At 41.4% G+C, this 23,941-nt stretch overlaps 1 protein-coding gene across 1 annotated transcript in view; it reads right to left on the reverse strand.

Moving 5' to 3' along the window:
* The window catches only part of myo5b (myosin VB), a 265,930-nt gene that overhangs the window by 10,417 nt on the left and 231,572 nt on the right, over window positions 1-23,941 (reverse strand). The window contains exons 30-38 of the mRNA XM_043674299.1: window positions 22,516-22,593; window positions 21,130-21,328; window positions 15,868-15,961; window positions 13,363-13,500; window positions 11,685-11,836; window positions 11,066-11,155; window positions 5,181-5,331; window positions 1,427-1,489; window positions 1,290-1,320 (exon numbers count right to left, since the gene is read on the reverse strand). Of these exons, the coding sequence (XP_043530234.1) occupies window positions 1,290-1,320; window positions 1,427-1,489; window positions 5,181-5,331; window positions 11,066-11,155; window positions 11,685-11,836; window positions 13,363-13,500; window positions 15,868-15,961; window positions 21,130-21,328; window positions 22,516-22,593 (996 nt within the window). The remainder of the gene's footprint in view (window positions 1-1,289; window positions 1,321-1,426; window positions 1,490-5,180; window positions 5,332-11,065; window positions 11,156-11,684; window positions 11,837-13,362; window positions 13,501-15,867; window positions 15,962-21,129; window positions 21,329-22,515; window positions 22,594-23,941) is intronic.

The following is a 23,941-nucleotide window of genomic DNA, read 5'->3' on the forward strand; positions in this document are numbered from 1 at the left end:
AGTGCCAGGATGGGAGGGTGGGTTGTAGGGGGGCGTGGACCTGACCAGGTAGTCACGGAGGGAATGGTCTTTGTGGAAGGCGGAAAGGGGTGGGGAGGGAAATATATCCCTGGTGGTGGGGTCTGTTTGGAGGTGGCGGAATATGAAGGACTTTTGCCTGAAATGTCGATTTCGAAGCTCCTTGGATGCTGCCTGAACTGCTGTGCTCTTCCAGCACCACTAATCCAGAAGGTGACTTGATAGAGGTTTATAAGATGATCAGAGGAATAGACAGTCAGAGACTTTTTCCCCGGGTACAACAGAGTGTTACAAGGGGACATAAATTTAAGGTGAAGGGTGGAAGGTATAGGGGGGGAGATGTCAGGGGTAGGTTCTTTACCAGAGAGTGGTGGGGGCATGGAATGCGCTGCCTGTGGGAGTGGCAGAGCCATAATCATTGGTGACCTTTAAGCGGCAATTGGATAGGTACATGGATAGGTGCTTAAGCTAGGACAAATGTTCAGCACAACATCGTGGGCCGAAGGGCCTGTTCTGTGCTGTATTGTTCTATTGTTCTAAATCCACTACAAAATCTCCACTCAGATAGGTTGATCAGCAAACTAGCATTAGCTAAGTGCAGCTAAATGACTTGATCCAGCCACATTTACTGGAGGGGGTCAATAAATGTATAATATGAGCATCATCTGTGGAATTGTCAATCTTTGTGCATTTTTGCACAAATGGAAGAGTTTTGTGCTGTGAATCTGCACTTGTTAGTAACAGAGTGAAACTGCCTGGCCAAGACCTTGCCTTTCATCAACATTTGAGCTTCATTCACATCAAAACATCAGCAAGAACAAAATGCAGATTAATTACAGAAACTGACTCCCATCCATTAAAAGTTGAGGAAGCTTTAAGAGAAATGCTGAAGTCAACAGTTCAAAGGGATTGAAAAGCAGAAAAAAAGTTATTCCATGATTCTTAAAGATCTAAAGGAAAACAAATTCAGTTCCCTTTGCCTTTAGCAATTTATATATAAAAAAAATTCCCAAGGGTGTCATTTGTACTTGCTCATCATTTTTGTCAATAAAAATCATAAAGCTAGAAAAACAGTACAGGAATATCAAATCATAATGGTCTGAATTTTTTCAGCTACATTGTTCACTGAAGAACACTGGAATATAAAATGCCTTTCATATAGGTATTCATACAACACTTTTCATGGTTCTGAGGGGATTAACCTACTGCATTCCTGTGTGACACAAGCCTTGCTGAGGGTGGGAATGAAAGCGGATGGATTCTGTAATTACCGGCATGTCGTTTTCTCAATCCCATTCTCTTCTATATCCAGCAGGGATACCTAGCTCAGGAACATGTAACTAATTAGGTTCATGAGGTGCCTTGTTAGGCCCACTTAACTAGAATGTTTCTGAGAGGCCTTTCATACCTATTTGGGTGCTGCTGCAGGAGAAGAGCTTCTCTGCATCCAGTAGTGGCCTGGCTGCTGTACCTATTTTTAATTCAAAACTTTAAAAGGATTGGTGAGCAAACATTTCCATATTGAAGTGCCTTCTCCGCTCCCAAATGGTGCTTCCCAGCTCATAAGATGATGGTTTAGGACATGACGGTCAACTCGGAGTTAAAGATCTACCACCTGTCGTTACTTAGAAGCCCCAATCTAGCATGGCACCTCTGCCCCACTTGCTGCAGAGGAAGACAGTGGATTGAAAAGGTGCTCAATTCACTGGGCCTTCTCAGCCAGTTAAGATTTTTGCTTCTTCGATTGCCCTTCCAAACAGTCAGCTTCCAGAAGTCATGGGCATCAGTGACCATCTCCAAATCAGTATTAATGCCTACCATTTTCACATCATTATTGCAGGGTCAGTTACGAGCAAGGTATAGATGACAAGGAGGTGTAACTGAGTTTCCCTGTACAGAAGGACATTGTTGGCATGGCAATGAATGTATGCTGGTGGGATTCGTGTCAAGCTTATATTGTCCAGGTCACTTGACCATACAGCAGCATATTGAGATCGCATGCTTAGGAGACTTCTAGTTTGATGTTCTTAGATTTTTATTATTCCACAGTTTGAGTATAATAGCTGGAGCTTTTGCAAGGTGTGTAGTTTTTGCAAGATTTCAGCAAAACGTGAGATGGTGGTAATTGTGGAGCCTAATTATTTGAATCTATCAATAAACTTCAGTGTCATATTGCCAATGCTAATACATAGTGTTGTGGCAACCATGGCACTTATCTCCCTGACGTGATTGTCAAACCTCTCACTTTACAGACATGACACTGTTTGTTCATCTGCTACTAAAGTGTTCCTTGTTTGGATTATTAGTACAGCAACTCAGAGATTACTGTACCTGTCTTGGACTTCTGGCAAACCAAACTTAACAGCTTTCCATCAGTTCTGGTTTGTAAATAGACACACACTGTACAGGTCATTCTGCTATAATCTGGATCAGTGGTGCTGGAAGAGCACAGCAATTCAGGCAGCATCAGAGGACAGGCTCTGCTGCCTGAATTGTTGTGCTCTTCCAGCACCACTGATCCAGAATCTGGTTTCCAGCATCTGCAGTCATTGTTTTTACATTCTGCTATAATGCACGTTTCGTTAATGCAAATTCGCTCTAACCCGATTGACGAATTGGGGACACTGTTTCTAAAGCACAAAGTCTTAAAGTGTGAAGTGTATGGATTACAATGCTATTCTGGCTCCACTAGTTTATACAGTGCTGCTATTACACAATACTCTTATAACAAGGAATTGCACGACAACGTAATTACTGCGTTATATCAAAACTGATTGTAGTTGACCTGAAGGTATACGACAGCATAACAAGATGCCAGAACACAATCTTGTTTGACCTCACTCTGGATCTCAAAGGTTACTGTGTCACATTTGACCTTATCCATTATATTGCTGGTGCTTCGCATTAATTACTATCCAGTGCAGGCTGCTGATCCTGTTAAACTGAAAGGCCCCAATTCACCCGCCAGGTTTGAAAGCCTGCCCAATGTTTTTAATTGGACAGAAAACCTGTCTCCATACCAATTACGTGGATCCAACCATTAAAATCTCAATGAGAGTTTTGAAGAAGTAACAGAGGATTGATGAGGCCAGAGCAGTGGATGTGATCTACATGGACTTCAGTAAGACGTTTGACAAGATTCCTCATGGTAGACTGTTTAGCAAGGTTAGATCACACGGAACACAGGAAGAACTAGCCATTTGGATACAGAACTAGCTCAAAGGTAGAAGACAGGTGGTGGTGTTGGAGGGTGGCTTTTCAGACTGGAGGCCTGTGACCAGTGGTATGTCACAAGGATCGTTGCTGGGTCCATGTTTTCCATCATTTATCATGGAATCCTTACAGTGTGGAATCAGACCATTCAGCCCATCGAGTCAACCCTCCAAAATGCCCCTCCCCCCCCCGACACTTGTCTGAAGTTGGAAATGAACTCGGGTATCTGATGCTGTGAAGCTGCAGCGTTAACCACTGAGCCAATTAGCAAGAATGCAGATGACACCAAAATTGGAGGTGCAGTAGGCAGAAAAGAAGGTTACCTCAGATTTCAATGGGATCTTGATCAGATAGGCCAATTGGCTGAGGAGTGGCAGATGGAGTTTAATTTAGATAAATGTGAGGTGCTGCATTTTGGAAAAGCAAATCTTAACAGCACTTAATGGTAAGGTCCTGTGAGTGTTGCTGAACAGAGAGACCTTGGAGTGCAGGTTCATATTTCCTTGAAAGTGGAGTCCCAGGTAGACAAGATAGTGAAGGGAGCGTTTGGCATGCTTTCCTTTATTGGTCAGAGCATCAAGTATAGGAGTTGGGAGGTCATGTTGCAGGTGTATACGACATTATTTAGGCCACTTTTGGAATAGTGTCTTCAATTCTGGTCTTCCTGCTATAGAAAGGATTTCGTGAAACTTTAAAAGGTTCAGAAATGATTTACAAGGACGTTGCCAGGGTTGTAGGATTTGAGCTATAGGTGAAGAAGTTTGAGAACCCCAAAAGTAAAAAAAATTCTAGTTTACTGGCTTATCAGTGTTTGGGAGTATTGGGAACTCAAAGGTTAAAGATCCCCTATTAGTGACTCACTATATGTTTGATTGTGTACCTCTCCTTTGACAGGCTGAGACTGGAAATCACAGTGGGTGTCTGGTAATCGTCACGGCCAAACAAAGTCTAAAATGTACTGTTTGTATGTAATGTTACGAGAATCATTGAGGAGTGCCACCACAAGATGGCTACAAGACTACTTTTGGTGTCACCCAGAATCTCTCGCTGGCTGTTCACTAAAAGTGTCTACCTTTGAACTGAAACTTGTGTCGTCCAGGAGTTAACAGTCAACATAGGGAGAAGCTGAATAGGCTGGGGTTATTTTCCCTGGAGCATTGGAGGCTGAGGTGTGACCTTATAAAGGCTTATCAAATCATGAGGGGCATAGATAGGGTGACTAGACAAGGACTTTTCCCCAGGGTGGGGGAGTCCAAAACTAGAGGGCATATGTTTAAGGTGAGAGATGAAAGATTTAAAAGGGAGCTTAAGGGGCAACTTTTTCCACGGAGAGCGTAGTGCATGTTTGGAATGAGCTGCCCGAGGAAGTGGTGGACACTGGTACAATTACAACATTACAACATGGGTATATGAATAGGAAGAGTTTAGAGGGATATTGGCCAAATGCTGGCAAATGGGACCAAATTAATTTAGGATATGTGGTCGGCATGAACAAGTTGGACTGAAGGATCCGTTTCTATGCTATACAGCTCTTATAACTCTGAGTAACACTGTTCCATAGGGGAAGTTTCAGAAATTAGAAACACGTCTGTCTCATGCTTCTTGCTCCTGACTTAAAAATCCAGATCACGTTTATTTAGAGTTATCTGATCTCATGTGGGTTGTCAGTTGAAATGTTGTGAATTGTCTGCCTAGGCAAGAGGTGGGGTGGATGAAGGGATAGGGAAATCAATGAGAGCATAGTTGATCACCATTCAAAAATCCCTGGCAAGCTCAGCCTTAACACTATTCAGTGTTCAACACTCCAAATAACCCATCAACACTCAACAGTAGTTGTTTAGGTATCAGAAGTGTAATGCTTGTGAAAGTGTACTTGAAAATAATGACTCATTTTGAGTGTCGAGGGTTTTTTTCCCACAAAAAAATGCCTATTTCTATAAACACCTTACCTATCATGCTTTGAAGAAGATTTTCTGCAACCTTAATCAGCTGTTGATAGATCTGAATAGAAAGATCACTCAGAAGCTGACGATACTCCGTGAGGTCAAAGTTCTTGAGACTGTGCTCATTCTGACGTGCATTATTCTGCTTCATAAAATCCTGAAAGAATTGAGAAATAACATGAGAAAACAAGGATTTATCTTTTCATTTGCTTTACTTTCACATATTCTCTCTTTCAGAAGTGACCAGCTCAATAATGAATAGACACACACATTCCTAAAGAAAAAAACCTATGCAAATATGCACATCCTCATCCATTAACCACAAGAAAGAAGCATATAACTTGCTTTAAATGCCTTCAGTGTTTCCCAAAATGGGAATCGTCATTCTCAATTTCATCGGGTATTGGCAAGGATGCTGCTGTGGCATCATTCTAATTTCCCAAATAAACAAATTCAACACGGCAGATATTACATAGCAGTGTCATAGAAAAAATAACTATAATGTATATGATAATGGAAAAAAAGATTGAGTCTGACCAACTTGATTGAATTTTTGATGCAGTTATGGAGATTATTAATGAGTGCAATGCGATTGATGCAATTTCAAAAGATCCATTTCATGAAATGCCACATAATATATTTTTAAACAATATTAAAGCACGAGATTAATTGGAGAAAATTGGGCAAAGGACAGAAAGCAGATAGCACAGAACTTTTATTTTTGCAGATTGTACAGAAATGTACAACAGAGCTCCCAAGGCGAGTTTTTGCTCTTTTCAATATATTTGGGTGACCTGAACTTGATTATACAAGTGAGAATTTCAAAGCATGCAGATGATACAAAATTCAGAAATGCTGCATACATTATGAGGATAATATAGCTTTCAGGAGCACATGGAGCATTGAATGGGCAAAAATATTACTGATGAATGTAATAAAGAGTGAAGCAGTACATTTTGGTAGGAAGGATGAGGACAACTAATATAAATTAATTGCTGAGATTTTAAACAAGCTTGATAGGCTTTTATTTCTATTCATTTGTGGGACATGGGTATCACTGGCTAGTTCATTGCTCATTCCTAGCTGCCGTTGAGAATGTGGCAGTCAGTTGCATTCTTGACCTCTGCAGTCCACATGCTGTTCAGAGACCCACAATGCCATTAGGGACGGAATTCCGGGAATTTGATCCAGCAACAGTGCAAAAAAGGCGACATATTTCCAAGACAAGATGGTGAGTGACTTGGAGAGGATTTTCCAGTGGGTGGTGTTCCCATGTAGGCTGAGGAGTGGCAGATAAAGTTTAACTTAGATAAATGTGAAGTGTTGCATTTTGGTAAAACAAACCAGGTCAGGACATATACACTCAATGGTAGGGCCCTGGGGAGTGTTTCCAAACAAAGAGACCTATGGGTGCAGGTAAACAGTTCCTTGAAAGTGGAGTTGCAGGTAGACAGGGTAGTGAAGGTGGCATTTGGATTGCTTATCTTCATTGGTCAGTGCATTGAGTATAGGAGTTGGGATGTCATGTTGCAGCGGTACAGGACGTTGGTAAGGTCATTTTTAGAATATGGCATTCAATTCTTGTGTCCCTGCTATAGTAAAGATGTTTTAAACTTGAAAAGGTTCAGGCAGGATTTACAAGGATGTTGCCAGGATTGCAGAGTTTGAGCTATAGGGAGAGTCTGAACAGACTAGAACTGTTTTCCATGAAGTGTTGGAGCCTGAGGGGTGACCATTGAGTGGTTTATAAAATCATGATAGTGTAAATAGTCAAGGTCTTTTTCCCAGGATAGGAGTCCTAAACTAAGCAGCATAAATTTAAGGAAAGAGGGGAAAGATTTAAAAGGGACCTGAGGGATAACCTTTGCACACAGATGGTGGTGAATGCATGGAAGGAGCTGCCAGAGAATGTGGTGGACATGGGTACAATTACAAAATTAAAAAGGCATTTGAATGGGTACATGAATAGGAAGGGTTTAGAGGGATATGGACCAAATGCTGGCAAATGGATCTACTTCAGTTTAGGATATCTGGTCGGCGTAGAGATGTTGGACCGAAGGGTCCGTTTCTGTGCTATACATCTCTATGACTCTATCTGCTGCCTTGTCCTTCTAGATGGAAGTGGTCACGAGATTTGAAAGTGCTCTCTGGGGATCTTTGGTGAATTCCTGCAGTGTGACTTGTGGATAGTATACACTCCTGCTGAGCATCAGTGGTGAAGGGCATTGTGGACATGGTGTTGCTCAAGAGGCTGCTTTACTTTGGATGGTGCCAAACTTGAATTTTGTGGGAGCTGCACCCAGCTAAGCAAGTGAGGAATATTCCATCACCCTTCGGACTTATATCTTGTAGACGGTGGACAGACTGTGGGGAATCAGGAGGACAGTTGACCTCTAACCTGCTGTTGTAGTCACTGTGTTTATATAGTGAGTTCAGTTGAGTTCCTGGTCGATGGTAATCCCCTAGATGTTCACAGTGGAGGATTCAGAAAGGGTAACACCATTGAATATCAAGGGGCAGTGGTTAGCTAGTCTGTTATTGAAGGTGGTCATTGTCCAGCATTAGTGTGGTGCACCTATCGTGCCACCTATCAGCCTAAGCCGAGGTATTGTCCAGATCTTGTTGCATTTGAACATGGACTGCTTCACTGTCTGAGGAGTCACAAATGGTGTTGACTGTTGTGCAATCATCGGCAAACATCCTCACCTCTGACCTTATGGTGAAGGGAAGGTCTGATTTATTTGTGGTCATGGTGTCCTTGATGGGGTCATTGATTGAAGCAGCTGAAGATGGTTGAACCTAGGACACTACCCTGAGGAACTCCTGCAGAGATATCCTGGAGTTGAGATGACTGACCTCGAACAACAACAATATAGTCCTACGTGTAGGTATGACTCCATCCAAGTGGACAGTTTGCTCCTGATAATGCGTTGATTCCAGTTTTGTTGGGGCCCCCTGATGCCACTCTTGATGTCAAGGCTGTCACTCTCACCCTGCCTCTGGAATTCAGCTCTTTTGTCTACGTTTGAACCAAAGCTGTAATGAGGTCAGGAGCTGAGTGGCTCTCGCAGAACCCAAACTGGGTGTCACTGAACAAGTTATTGCTGAGCAGGTGCTATTTAATAGCAATGTTAATGGCATTTTTCATCACTTTACTGATGATCAAAACAATAAACCCAAAGGGCTGGAAGTGGTGGGTTGGAAATGTCCTGCTTTCTATGTCCATGAGGAAGGGGCCTGCGGTGAGTACAGCAAATCCAACAGCCCCAATTCCAACACCTTCTCCTAATCCCTGCAATCCCTACCCAGCCTCCTCTCTCATTTGATAATTGTAGACCTCCATTAAGTATATTGATAGCACTTGCCAGCACTCCTATGATGATTGTGGGGAGGTGATGCCATAGTTGTATTGTCAATATGGTTAACTCTTTAATGCCCTTTGGGAAATCATGGATTTGCAATAAATGTTGGCATGGCCAGTGAAGCCCACATCCCATGGATTAATTAAAACATAATTAGATTGTCTCGAATTGACTGAAAACTCGAGGGGTGAGGAGTTCTGTGCCTGAGCTCCTTAATACTGGGGAAAGCCTGACATCCAGTTAAATGGAGCCTGGTAGAATGGTAGACCTTCCCCAGTCCCGACAACGAGGGCCTCTTGCTGGTTCTCTAGTTGGCAGGTAAGCCCAATGTTGCAAAGATTTATTTTCATCCACTGTGTAGAACTCCTATGTGTCAAATACTTCCAATCTCAATTTGCATCAACTCGAGTTTTTGGTAGAATAACACAGCACAGAGGAGGTTAATCAGCCCATCATAGCCATGCTGGCTCTTTGAATGAGCTATCCAGGTGTTCCCAATCCAAGCCCTATCCCGAGCATTTTTCCCCTTTCAGTTGGAAGTTCTATTGTATTTAAAGTTTACCAATAAATTTGCTACCAGAACTGTTTCAGTAACGTTTCCAAATGATAAAATGTTGGTGCATAAATTCTCATGTTACCTCCAGTTCTTTTTGCCTAGTACCCCAAATCTTTACATACTGACCTTTACTCTATCAAAACCACACTACACCCTCTATCCTCTTGGGAGAGCATGCCCAACTTAGGAGAATATAAGAAGTAGGAGCAGGAGTAGACATTCAAGGGGGGTACTGGATGTTATTTGGATAGAAATAAGACACAAGGGTTTGGGAAATGAACAGAGCTTGGTATTAGATAATGACGTCTATTTGAAGACTAGTGTAAATATGATGGGCCAAATGGCCTCCATCTGTACCATAATATTTCTGAGATTCACCTACTTGCTATGACTGATCTGTATTTTCGTTAAATATTGCAATATCTCTTGACTCCATCTGTGTCCAAATATTTATCAGTCTCAGTTTTGAATATGCTTGATGACTGAGCATTCAGAGATGTCTGTGGAGAATTGCAAGGATTTACGGCCTCAGAAGGAAAGAATTTCTCCCCATCTAAACTGAAGTGGCTGAGATTATGTTACCTAATTACAGACTCTAGAGTCAAGGGAAAACACTTCTGTATCTATCCTTTCAACCCCTCCAAGGATTTTATATATTTCTGTAGTGAGATCACCTTTTTCTGATCTGATGTGTATGGAATGAGCTGCCAGAAGAAGTGGTGGAGGCTAGTACAATTACAACATTTAAAAGGCATTTGGATGGGCATAGGAGTAGGAAGGGTTTGGAGGGATATGGGCCAGGTGCTGGCAGGTGGGACTAGATTGGGTTGTAATATCTGGTCGGCATGGCCGGGTTGGACCGAAGGGTCTGTTTCCGTGTTGTACACCTCTATGACTCTATATATACTGAGGTACAGTGAAAAGTATTAGTTTGCATGCCAACCAGACATATCATGCCTTACATAAGTACGTCATCAGGGTAATAGAACTGAATGTAGAATGTAGTGTTACAGCTATAGAGATGGTGCTTTTAGTTTAACTAAGGCTTCAAAAAAGTGAAGTGAAATAAACACATGACAAATTTTTTTAAAAAATGACTGAAGTGAAATTAAGCTAAGAAAGTATCAGACTTCTCATGTCTAGAAATACATTGCACCTAATAACTATTTGGATAGGCTCAAAAGCTGGCCAAATAATCTCTTCTAGCATTCTGTGAAGCAAGATTTTAACAAGTCACCAACAATGTGGAAAAATCTCTCACCTTTTCAGAAGCTTTGGTAATTTCCATCAGTTCAACCCACGAATGTTTCCAATTAGTGCTCATAATATTGTACTATGGGTTCAATCTTTGCCTATAAAATACATTCCAAACCCTTGTGGATATACTTTCAGAACACAAAATTGCCTTAATGACATCCCATAATTGGCAATCTCAGTCAGAGGTTGCTGATATGGGAATTGAAAGAAAGCAATTACATTGTGAAATAGAAGGTGCATTCAAAGACTGGGCTCAGGCGCATCATTAGCAATGATCAGAAGGGGTCTATGCTTCACTATAACCATTAATCAATCCATTTGCCTGTGACACGTTTGACCTCTAATCTCCCTTACCTTTCTCTTCTGTTCCACTTCCACCTCCTTACCTTTCTCTACAGTATAAAATCTATTATTTTTCCACCTCACTCTTCAGTTCCAAAGAAAAGTCACAGTGGACTCGGAATGTCAATTGTTTCTCTCTCTCTCAGATGCTACCAGACCTTGTGAGTTTCCCCAGCACTACTTGTATTTACTTATGATCAGAGGGGACCTTTGCTTCAGTTGGCTTTAATCTGAAAGTGCTTGATGGGCAACAAAAAGTCTCACTTTTTCCAGCAATGGTTTCCTACACTTTGGTGATACCATTCCACTTAATTCTTCAGGAAAACACACAAAGCACTATTTATTGTGAAACAGAAATGATAAACCAGACTTACTTCATCTCCACTGTATTGTTTTAAACAGTGTAGGAGGCGACAACTGTTGGACAACCAAAATGACGTTATTTCAAAGTCATCGTTATGTTTCTGAAAAACACAATAAGCACAGCTGTAATATAAGAATAAACTTCAGCATACTAGATTTACTAATGAAATACTGTGGTCTCCGACATGGCCAATTGTGAAACTAAATTACTGAGTCAGGAACGCAACATCATAACTGTGCGTATTGGATGAGCAGTTTATGATTCGGGTATGAAATTTAAAAAAAACTAAACAAGGTCCTTACCATGATATCTCTTAAAAGGTTCCTACTATAAATAAATGATCTGGGAACATAGTCCCACATCAATTATAATATTCCTCAACTGTCTCATATCTTGCCGATACTCAGTGTACAAAAAGGAAGCTAGATGGATGAGCAGCCAGCTTCCACTAGACTGTAATTCAGCATGTGTCAGTGCATCATGGAGTTTAAGGCTGAATATTATTATTTTATGAGAATGTGCAAGGGGCATTAAATTTCAACGAACAGTTAAATTACCATAAATTTAACTTAGTTCTGACCACACTCTGGAAAGGTTTACTAGCTGCACTGAACAAATAAATTACTTACCTTTAACACTTTCTTGATGCCATTGATGGTACTAGAGAGGAGTGAGTGGACCTTCTGATCATCATTGATGTAATCTGCATGTCTAAGGCACATGAAGAGGATGTATGCAGGCAGACCTGGTACTGTGGCAGACACTGCTGGAGGTTTCAGGTCTAGAAATGGGTGGGAAAGTGAAAACACCATACTGTTTAATCACCAATTATACTGACAATGTTCACACATGGCCTATATGTAAGTTGACATGGAAATTAATCAGTTAGTCCAGCTTCTGATGACACCTCTTCTCCATTAAAAATGTTGTTGCCTTTACCTTTGGTAAATTCTTGGCATTAATTTCATAATATAATGCAATTTGTTTATAAAATTATGTGCATTGCATTATGTTGATGTCACCATAAAGCTGATAGTTTAGTCAAGTGGAAAGGTGTAAGTCAAATACAGAGAAACGTGAAGCAATAAAATGTTGGGAACATTAACAGTGAGAGATGCACAGATCTTCAAGGATAAAAATACAGATAGAAACAATAGGTGGACTCTTATAGTGCTCCGAGTGAGGTGCACTATGACAAGATTTGCGGCAAGATGAGGGATTTGGCAAGACCTCTCGTGACATCAGGAACATCTCACTGCATCTTTTATGCTTTTGACGAGTGGCATGCCGAGTTACTCACAAGGGATCAGTGAGTTGTCGGTTAAGGGGCATATAGCTTGATAACACATTATTAATACTGCAACTGACCTCATTAATGTTCAGTTTCCCATCTTACCAAAGGAGCCAAGCAAGTTAGATGTCAAGAATTCTCAACATGGAAGTCAGAGCATTCAGGTTAGACTCTTGGCACTAACACTTGAAGGCACACTATGGACACTGGCTACACACATACTTTACATCAATAGATATTGGGATTTGACATGTGCCAATCCTCATGGCACAATCCAATCCACTCATAGAAGTCTTTGGAACTTCAATGCTGCACCTGCAACTCTCATTGTAATGCTGCTGCAAGGACCCAGGGATATGGACTGGACCAGGCTGCATCTTTAGCCTGTCCACTTGTTGACACAGCTCTAACTCATTCTGTGTCTATCTGGATGTCTGCCTTGTGTTGCCTTGCCTTTTTATATTTTGCCAAAGACAATTGGTTGACAGTACTGTTGATTTGTGGTGTTTATTGCATACAAATCCAGGACACTTGGTTGTTAGCTGGCCTTAGTCAGGTCAAGGCTGATAGCTTTTGCTCAGGGGGCTCCCAGTACAATAATTCAAGCCTCTCATATCAGTCCAGGGGCTTGGACGTAGTTAATCAGCCAGTTGGGGTGGTCAGGGTAAAGCTTATTCCACATTAAGGAGCAGAATACTGGGAAGTCCACCATCCATTTTGACACCTGCTGCCCTCCAATGGCCTGCTTTCCTCTTGGAATAAGAGGGAGGCAGGTATTGCCTGGAGAGGTTGCAGAAGTAATAAGAAGGAGCAAAGAAATGGTGGAGCGACTGAACAGGTATTTTGTATCAGTCTTCATGGTGGAAGATACCAGTAGCATACCAGAACTTTAAAAGAGTCAGGTGGCAGAGGTGAGTGTAGTGGCTATCACTAAGAAGGTGCAGCTACAAATGAGTAAGTGACCTAGACTAAGATTCTACATAGCAACATCCCTTTCACTGTGAAATGGTGAGTACCTGCGATGAGGTTGCGAATAAGCAGGGATTCATCATCCTTGTAGTATTCCAGCATCCCCTGGAACTCCTTCTCTTTCCGTTGCACAGTGACCTGTCTGGTTAGCTCAGGCCTTGACTCCTTCTGCACGAAGGTCCTTGCTGGAAACATAGCAAACATCCCATTAACTTAATATGGAAAGTTGTAATATGCCATAACTCAAAATGAATAATGCTGAAATGAGTTTTAAAGTATCAAAATAAAATTTTCTTTCAATTTTGTGGCATGAGTTCTACTTCCCACCAATGATAAAGTGCATTCATATGGTTTATATTGCAATTTTACATTTATCCTCCTACTAATCTTTCCTCCCCTATTTCTCCTAACCTCTTCCATATTCACATTGTATCCAATTTCACGAAGAGTCAACCTGTGAATTCTTGTACTGGCCTCACTTCATGAGCGCGCTTAGATGTCAAGTTCAACCCTGAACTTGCCCAAAGTCGTCGTCTTGCCAGGACTTTGTCAACAAACACTTGGCTGGGTTTTTCTGGTTTGGCTGAAAACATTAACCCATCAACAAAGACGGCATACTTAAACTACTGGACTTGTGCCTCACAACACACTTCACATTCAACAACCAGATATACGAACAAATCAACGGAACACCCATGGGCTCACCGATCTCGGGACTCATAGCAGAAGCAGTAATGCAAAGGTTAGAACAAACAGTCTTACCACAAATTCAACCCAAACTCTGGGTCAGATACGTTGATGACACCTTTGTAATCATTAAAAACATGGAAAGAGAGAAAACACACCGGATCATCAACTCCACACTCACAGGAATCCGATTCACGAGAGAGGAAGAAAAGGACAACCAACTCCCATTCCTAGACGTGATGGTACAGAGAACACCAAACGGAGAATTCACCACAAAGGTACACGGAAAGCCACACACACAGACCAAGTCCTGAACTATGAAAGCAACCACCCCAAAACACACAAATGAAGTTGCATCAAGACACAATTTAAAAGGGCCACAACACACTGCAGCACACCAGAACTGCAAAAAGAGGAAGAAGAACACCTATACAAGGTATTCGCCAAAAACGGATATCCTCGCAATTTCATCAACAGATGCCTAAGGGAAAGACAACGGAACAAGGACATGCCGCAACCCAAAGGACTAGCCACACTACCATACATCAAGAACATCTCTGAAATGACAGCCAGACTACTGCAACCACTAGGACTTATAACAGCACACAAACCAACAGCCACACTCAAGACAACAACTCACCAGAACGAAGGACCCGATACCAGCATGAGCAAAACTAATGTAGTGTACAAAATCCCATGCAAAGACTGCACAAAACACTATATAGGACAAACAGGAAGACAGCTAACGATCCACATCCATGAACAATCAACAAACACATAGACCTGGACCCAATATACCGGCCACTACTGCGGACAGCTGAAACTGACAACCGGAAGCGGCAGGGACAGGCCACTATAAATGCCGGAGGAAACACCACAGAAGCGCTTCACAGGAGGCTCCCAAGCACTGAGGATGTCACCTAGACAGGGGACAAAACGTTTGCAACAAAAACTTCCAGCTCGGCGAACAGAACCACAGCAACGAGCACCCGAGCTACAAATCTTCTCACAAACTTTGAAAACATTAAGGCTCTCATCCTCACTGTTGGTTCAGTTGAAGTAAGAGAACAAATCAGGAATAAAATCTGGAATCTTCATGATTTCATGGCTCAAAACAGATGCTTGTTTTTACCCCCACTGACAGTTCAGGAGATGCTTAGGTCTCCTCAGCAGTTATTTTTGAAATCTTCTTATTGAAAAATGCAATTTATATTTTCCTAGAACTAGTAGCTCATGGCTATTGAATTCGGAGAAAGATGCACATTGCCTAGACTGGATCATTTTCAAAAGATGTAGTTATTTTGTTTATTCTCAATAAAGCATTTAATGTATCAGAATACAATATCCATAGATACATCTTTATTGTTTTACATACACACAAGCTTACATTTTTCTTTGCTTCTGGTATTCACCGTTCACTGGCCAGGGCTTGGAAATAGTAATGTAAAATGTTCAATTCTGGGATTTCAGTTAGAGCCAATGATCTCCCCAATGATTGAGCTGGTATCCACAGGCTGAATTATATTAAGGGAAGGGAAAAAATCCAGCTATTCCTGCAGCATTTAACACCTAATCCTGGTGACAGTGTGTCACATGAAAATTAACTGCACAATCAAAGACTTCAAATTACCCTCTGGTGGGCATACCACTTGATGCCACCTCCACAAATGATAAAATTGTAGTGGAGATCAGGGTGGGCAGGGAGGCTGCCTGCTGGATATAACATGCTTCCTCACCTTCAAACTTGCCAGGGGTGGAGCATTAAATCCTATCTAATGTAACAGAATAGAACCACACGGAACAGAAACCCTGCCACCCCCAACCCCCAAGATCTGATCTCACTGAGGTTCTAAACTTAGTTATACCTTCAAGCTCTTGAACTTTCTTCATGTGGATCTTGAGTTGCTTCTTCAGTTTCTTCTCATTCTTTTCCTGTTTCTCTACCAGTTCTTTAAGATCCTAGAACACATGATAATGGATAAATACCAATAGATTCGATATGTTGGTGAATAACTCAAAATTGTGTCCAAAATAATGATTCCTCACATGATGGAACTATCACTACAGAACCCATCAGGTCGTTATGTTTTATGTTACAAGACTAAAAGGTTAGAGAACTGAATTGAATCAAATCACTTTATTGTCGTGTGTATTCAATGTGAAATACAGTGCAAAGAGTGTACTGCTGCCAGAGTCCCACTCCAGGCCACACCAGCCCACGCCATACCACTGCCAGAGTCCCACTCCGGGCCACACCAGCCCACGCTATGCCACTGCTAGAGTGCCATTCTGTGCCACACCAGCAGGGAGAGATTCTAGCATTTGTTTAAGGTAACGTCCAACACTATTTGGAAGCTATTTATCATATTGCTTAACGATTTTCCAAGAGGAAATTTTTCTGATAGTCATAAATGTAATTTTCATAGTTTGAACCCAACTTATCTACAATTCAATCTGAGCTAATACTTTTTCATACTCCCTGGACAGTCATGTATTTCTGAAAGAACATTTCTCACACAGCTTTTCATAGTGAAACAATTTCTTTTAGACTTTTCTCAGAACTCAGTCCTCTGGATCAATCTTCTCTGCATTGGCTGCAGTGCGCCAGTCCCTCACATCATCTGACAACTAAAACTATAGGATAGATGCAAACTACAGTGTGCATTGTAAACCTATCTCCTGTAACTCTCATTCTACAGTTTCAGCTTTAATGAATACCATTCTGCATTGATTGGGCAAGTTAGAAGAATGTAGACACATTTATTGACTAATATAAAACAAAGAACTGAGGATGTTGGAGATCTGAAACAAGCAAAAACAAATTGCTGGAGAAACTCAGTAGGTCTAGCAGCATCAATAGAGAGGGAAACAGAAGTCATGGGTGGTGTATATAGCACAGAAACAGATCCTCTGGTCCATTTTGTTCATCCCAGTTATGTTTCCCACACTAAACAATTCCTATTTGTCTGTATTTGGCCCATATCCCTCTGAATCGTTCCTGTTCATGTACCTGTCTAAATATCCTTTAAAATGTTGTAACTATACCTGCATCTACCACTTCCTCCGAAGGGTCATTCTACATATGTACCACCCTCTGTGGAAAAAGTTGCCCCTTAGTTCCCTTTTAAATCTCTCTCCTCTCATCTTAAAAATATGTCCCCTAGTTTTGAACTCTCTACCATGGGGAAACAACCTTTGCTATTCACCTTATCAATGCCTTCATGATTTCGTAAAGCCCAACGTCACCACTCAGACTTCTATGCTCCAGTGAAAAAAGCTTCTCCTTATAACCCAAACTCTCCAGTGCTGGTAACATCATTGTAAATTTTTTCTGTAACCTCTCCAATTTAATAACATCCTCTCTTTAGCAGAGTGACCAGAACTGTACCTCACCAAAGTCCTGTAGAACTACAACATGACAACAGAGCTCCTATGCTCAATTGTCTAAGCAATGAAGACAAGTGTAGTAAGTGCTTTCTTAATCTATATGTGATACAAATTTCAAAGAACTGTGTACCTAAACCCTTATGGCTCTCTGTTTGACACACTACCAGGGCCCTCCCTTAAACTGTCTTTGTTTATCTCAACAACATGCAACACCTCATATTTATCCAAATTAAACTCCATCTGCCATGCCTTGTCCCATTGGCCCAATTGATCAAGATCCATCTGTAATCTTAGATAGATAACCTTCTTTACTGTCCACTCTAACACCAGTTTTGGTGTTATCCACAAACCTACTAATCAGGCTTCCGAAATTCTCATGCAGATCATTTACATAAATGACAAACAACAATCACTGTAAAACAGACAGGAAGTGGTAGTGGTTTTGCTGATGATGGTGGGAGGCATGGAGGGAGATTAGGGCAGGTGCAGGGGGAAGGGGAGAGGGGTGCAAGTTGAGAAGGATAGATGTTGACGATGCCCTGCAAGAGGGAGCAGTCACGGGTTGTTGATGGGACGTCAGGACAGATAGGTGACACGTGCATGCATACATAAATGTTATCCACCTTGACAGCAAAAATTGGAAGGTAAATCATTGTTTAAATGGCTGTAAATTGAGAGAAAAAAAACATTGAGAGACCTGGGTTTCCTCATTGAAAGTAAACAAGCAGCAGGCAGTAAAGGCAGCAAACTGTAAGTTGGCCTTAATGGTGAGAGGATTTGAGTACTACTTCCCAAGGTCCACCCTTTCTAAGCCACGCATTATCTTGTAAGTTTCTATTAGATTTCCCCTCAACCTTCTAAACGCTAATGAATACAATCCCAAAATCCTCAACCATTCATCGTATGTTAGGCCTACCATTCCAGAGATCATCAGTGTGAATCTCTGCTGGACATGCTCCAGAGCCAGTATGCCCTTCCTGAGGTGTAGGGCCCAAAATTGGACACGGTATTCTAAATGGGGCCTAACTAGAGCTTTATAAAAGTCTCAGAAGCACATCACTGGTTTTATATTCCAACCCTCGAGATAAGTGACAACATTACATCCACTTTCTTAATCACGGACTCAACCTGCAAGTTAACCTTTACAGAATCTTGGCCTAGCAGTCCCAGATCCCTTTGCAATTCAGCTTTATGAATTTTCGCACCATTTATAAAATAGTCCATGCCTGTATTCTTTTTTCCAAAGTGCAAGATCTCGCATTTGCTAACGTTGAATTTCATCAGCCATTTCCTGGGCCACCCCCCGAAACTGTCTAAATCTTTCTGCAGCCTCCCCACCTCCTCAGTACTACCTGCCTGTCCACCTAATTTCGTATCATTAGCAAACTTTGCCAGAATGCCTGCAGTCCCTTCATCCAAATCATTAACATATAAAGTGAACAGCTGCAACCCCAACGCTGAACAGGACATTGTTTAGGCAAAGATGGAATATTGCATGCAATTCTGGTCTCCGTCCTATCGGAAAAGTGTTGTTAAATGTGAAAGGATTCAGAAAAGATCAACAAAAATGTTGCCAGGGTTGGAGGATTTGAGCTATAGGGAGAAGTTGAATAGGCTAGGGCTGTTTTCCCTGGAGCATCAGAGGTTGAGGGGTGACCGTATAGAGGTTTACAAAATTATGAGGGGCTTGAATGGGATAAATAGACAAAACCTTTTCCCTGGGGGGGGGGGGAAAGAGAGGGGAGAAAGTCCAGAACTAGAGGGCATAGGTTTAGGGTGAGAGGGAAAAGATATAAAAGAGACCTAAGGGACAATCTTTTCACACAGAGGGTGGTACGTGTGTGGGATGAGCTGCCAGAGGAAGCAGTGGAGGCTGGTACAGTTGCAACATTTAAAAGCCATCTGGATGGGTATATGAATAGGAAGGTGGAGGGATATGGACCGGGTGCTGGCAGGTGGGACTAGATTGGGTTGGGATATCTGGTCAGCCTGGACGAGTTGGACTGAAGGGTCTGTTTCCATGCTGTATGTTTCTATGATTCTATGACACCATTTGTCACCGTCTGCCATTCTGAAAAAGAGCCTTTTATTCCAACTCTCTGCCTTCTGTCAGACAGCCAACCCTCAATCCATGCCAGTAGCTCACTAAAACATTACATCTGATTTTGCCTTTTCTCTTTCAAACTGCAGACTAAACTCTACCACATTATGATTGCTGCCTCCTAAGTGTTCCTTACTTTAAGATCTTTTTTCAAGTCTGGCTCATTCTGGCACTAAGACCAGAATAGCCTGCTCTCTTGTGGGCTCCATCACAAGCTGTTCCAAAAAGCCATCCTGTAAGCATTCCATGAATTCCCTTTCTTTAGATCCACCGGCAACATTCTTCACCCAGTCCACCTGCATATTGAAGTCGCCCATGATCACCGTGACCTTGCCTTTCTGACATGCCCTATCTATTTCCCGGTACATCTTGAATCCCTGGTCATCCCCACTGTTAGGAGGTATGTACGTAATACCCATTTTATTTTGCCTTTGTGGTTCCTTAACTCCACCCACACGGACTCCACATCATCTGACCCTCTGTCATTCAGTACCTTAGATTTAATTTCATTCTTAACTAACAAGGCAACCCTGCCCCCTCTGCCCACCTCCCTGTCTTTTCAATAAGTTGTAATTCCTTGGATGTTTAACTGCCAGTGCTGAACCCCCTGCAACCACGTCTGTGATGCCTACTGGTGTGAGTCAGTTAAGATTGTATTCACTGAAGTTGAGAATGGGTAGAATTTTATAGGCTTCTATGAAATAACAGGAATAGGCAGGTTAGATGCAGGAAGGATGTTTCAAATGGTGGGTGAGTCCAGATCCAGGGGTCACAGTTTAAGCATAAGAGGTAAATCTTGTAGGATTGAGAAATTTCTTCACCCAGAGAGTGATGAGCCTGTGGTATTCACTACCACACAAAGTGGTGGAGGCCGAAACAGTGTGTTTTGATGAAAGAGGTAGAGAAAGCTCTTTTGGCTAAACAGGATAAAGAGATATGGTGGGAGAGCAAGATTAGGATGTTGGGCTTGATGATCAGCCATGGTCATATTAAGCAGGCTCAAGGGATCAAATGGCCTACTCCTGCTGCTATCTTCTATGTTTCTATGTCTACACAAGCCATTCTGTAATTCCTAAACTTACCAATCCTGATATTGAAAAAGCTGTCACTGACTCAAGCTATTACAGGTGCAGAGAGTAATCTTTAATTATTTCCAAAGCTAACTACAGACATATCTGAGAAGACAGAAATGTTAAGTTATTGGTTTCTTTGGATTTTATTATAAAACTTATTTTCGGACTCGCTGATCCACTCCATTGTGACACACACTATTTATGGCATGCTTCACAGTGAGGTATTGACAAAATTGAGATTTCTCTCTTTTACTTATTTCCAGCAATTGAAAGCACAGGAGGAGGAGGAGCTAACAGTTTTAATCCATCAATAATAAAGGGCTCTGAAAAAGTTACTTTTTATTATAAAAATGATTTCTCAGTTTATTTTATTTTTTGATAATTAAAAAAAAAAATCACTCTGTTGACCTTCATCTTAGGGAATGCTAAGGATATTGCCCACTGCAGCAGAATTGAAATAGAAGCTATTTGGTGTAATAATATAACAATGTACACTATGGTCTATTCAAATGTAAGCATACACCTGAAGCTCATCCTGTCTTAATTGTCAGCACTGACCATCTTACCAGATTCTCATTGGTGAGGCGTGTGATCTCCTGCTGCACATTATACTCAATGCGTGCTTCTGGAGACATCTGTAGTGTCTGTGTGAGGACCTGCTGTTGCTTTTCCAAATCCTCCTTCAGAACCTCAATATGATTCTGCATTCTTCCCACTTCTTCCTCATGTTGTCTGATCTGAGACTGCAACTGTGCCTCCAGCAGCCTGTAATGCAACAGCACAAAATTAGATAATAGCAGCTGGAAATGCTGGCTAAGAAGTTTGTTTCTTAAAACGCTACTTCACCATCAAAAAGGAAAAGATTTTTGTTTCACTATACTGTAATGTGTTTGTGTTCTCTAGCTTGGAGGACCACCCATTCTTATTTTACATATAGAAGTAAAGTAATAATTTACCATTACAATACTAATATGTGTTATCATATATAAACGGTATATAGGAAAAGTATTGTGGATGTTGGTGATATAAATTATAAACAGAAAATGTTAGAGAAACTCAGTATATCTGACAGTTCCTATGGAGAGAGAAACAGACATTGAGTTCAATGCAACTACACTTTGGGACTGTTCTGAACCTGAAAGTTTGACATTGCTGTCTTATCAACGTTATGGCACTTTGCCGAACTAATTAGTTTTCATGCATGACCTTAGAAAATTTAAATGAACAGTCTTCGGGAGAAGGTGACAGCCTGGTGATATTATCACTAGACTGTTAATCCAGAGACCCTAGTAACATCTGGGGACCTAGGTTCGAATCCAACTACTGCTGATAGTGAAATACAAATTCAATAAAAATCAGGAGTTAAGAGTCTAATATCCTTTAAGGAAGAAAACGGTGGTCTGGCCTACATGTGACTCCAGACCCACAGCAATGTGGTTGACTCTTAACAGTCCTCTGGGCAATTAGGGACTGGCAATAAATACTGGCCAAGCCAATGATGCCCTCGTCCCATGAATGTATAAAAGAAAAGGCACTACAAATGAAGTCAATTCTCCTCTTAGCCTATACTGCCAATGCACAATATTCAGGAACGTTCTTAGGATAATCATGTACTCATTATTGAATAGACCAGATAGCTCAGTTCCACAGTAATAAATGCCAACACTAAGTAATCTAATCTTTAAAAATATTTAAATATATTTTCAAATCCTGTGGGGATTAGGACCACCCAAAAAGAATGAACTGTTAACAATATGAACCTTAACCCTCGTGTTTGTTGAATGGCCTTTAAAAGCTGAATAATAAGATTGAGGTGTAAAGTTTTCAAAACATCCCAAATTCATTCAAAAATGCCATGTATTTATCTTCATAGCACCAGGTGAGAATCAAACTCTTTCCAACACACTTAAATCTTGTACTCATTTAAAACAAAAAACAAATAAACATTTGACCTGGCAACTTCTTTTAGGCCTTGATATGCTAGGCCTAGTTCGCCATCTTCATTGAGGTATCGCCAGTCCTCAGCCTGGCTGGAAGTGAATGACAGAAGAAAGGAAGCAGGAGCAAAAGGGAGAGAAAGAAGTCAGTCATTCAGAAAGAACAAAGACAGAGTGAACATAGAAAGTAAGGGTATGTATCAGCATGCTAGATCTTTCCTCTCCTTCAATTACTCGATTGTTATCAAATGTACTACTCTATTAAGGTGTCTACCCCTCCCATCCCCTTTCCTTTCTGTCAAAAATGCTTGCCAACAAAATTCCCTTTAATGCCCATTGTGCGCGCAACAGATTTTCTCAAATGTCCATTTTATTGATGCCCTGCATGGCGATTTCCGCATTGCTGCCCAGTGTGTGAATTAACAAAAACCTTGTTATAATAAGATTAAAGTATCAATATATCAGCCTTAATATTCTGCATTGCTATGCCACAATATCACAGCACAAAGGACAACAGTTGAGAGTTTGATTCCATCAAAAACTGAGAAACAACTATAATGTTTACTAAAGAAGTTGAATTTCTTGTCAAGAGGAAGGAGAAGCCTTATGTTAGTATGAGATGTGAAGGCTCAGTTAAGGTACTTGAGTTACAAGTTAGCCAGGAAAGACCTAAAGAGGGAGCTAAGAAGAGTGAGGAGGGGACATGCGAAGTCATCAGCAGATAGGATCAAGGAAAACCCTGAACTTTCTATAGATAGGTCAGGAATAAAAGAACTAGGGTAAGATTATGGCCAGGAGAAAGTGAGGACTGCAGATGCTGGAGATCAGAGCTGAAAATGTGTTGCTGGAAAAGCGCAGCAGGTCAGGCAGCATCCAAGGAGCAGGAGAATCGACGTTTCCGGCATGAGCCCTTCTTCAGGAATTCCTGAAGAAGGGCTCATGCAAGAAACGTCGATTCTCCTGCTCCTTGGATGCTGCCTGACCTGCTGCGCTTTTCCAGCAACACATTTTCAGCTAAGATTATGGCCAATCAAGACAGTAGTGGGAAGTTGTGCATGGAGTCCGAGGAGATAGGGGAAATGCTAAATGAATATTTTTCGTCAGTATTCACACAGGAAAAGACAATGTTGTCGAGGAGAATATGGAGATACAGGCTACTAGACCAGACGGGATTGAGGTTCACAAGGAGGAGATGTTAGCAATTCTGGAAAGTGTGAAAATAGATACGTCCCCTGGGCTGGACGCAATTTATCTTAGAATTCTCCAGGCAGCCAGCGAGGAGATTTCAGAGCCTTTGACTTTGATCTTTAAGTCATCATTGCCTACAGGAATAGTGCCAGAAGACTGGAGGATAACAAATGTTGTCCCCTTGTTCAAGGGAGGGAGTACAGACAACCATGGTAATTATAGACCAATGAGTCTTACTTTGATTGTGGGTAAA

This window comes from Chiloscyllium plagiosum, chromosome 1, assembly GCF_004010195.1.
Source record: "Chiloscyllium plagiosum isolate BGI_BamShark_2017 chromosome 1, ASM401019v2, whole genome shotgun sequence".
NCBI classification, from domain to species: Eukaryota; Metazoa; Chordata; class Chondrichthyes; order Orectolobiformes; family Hemiscylliidae; genus Chiloscyllium; species Chiloscyllium plagiosum.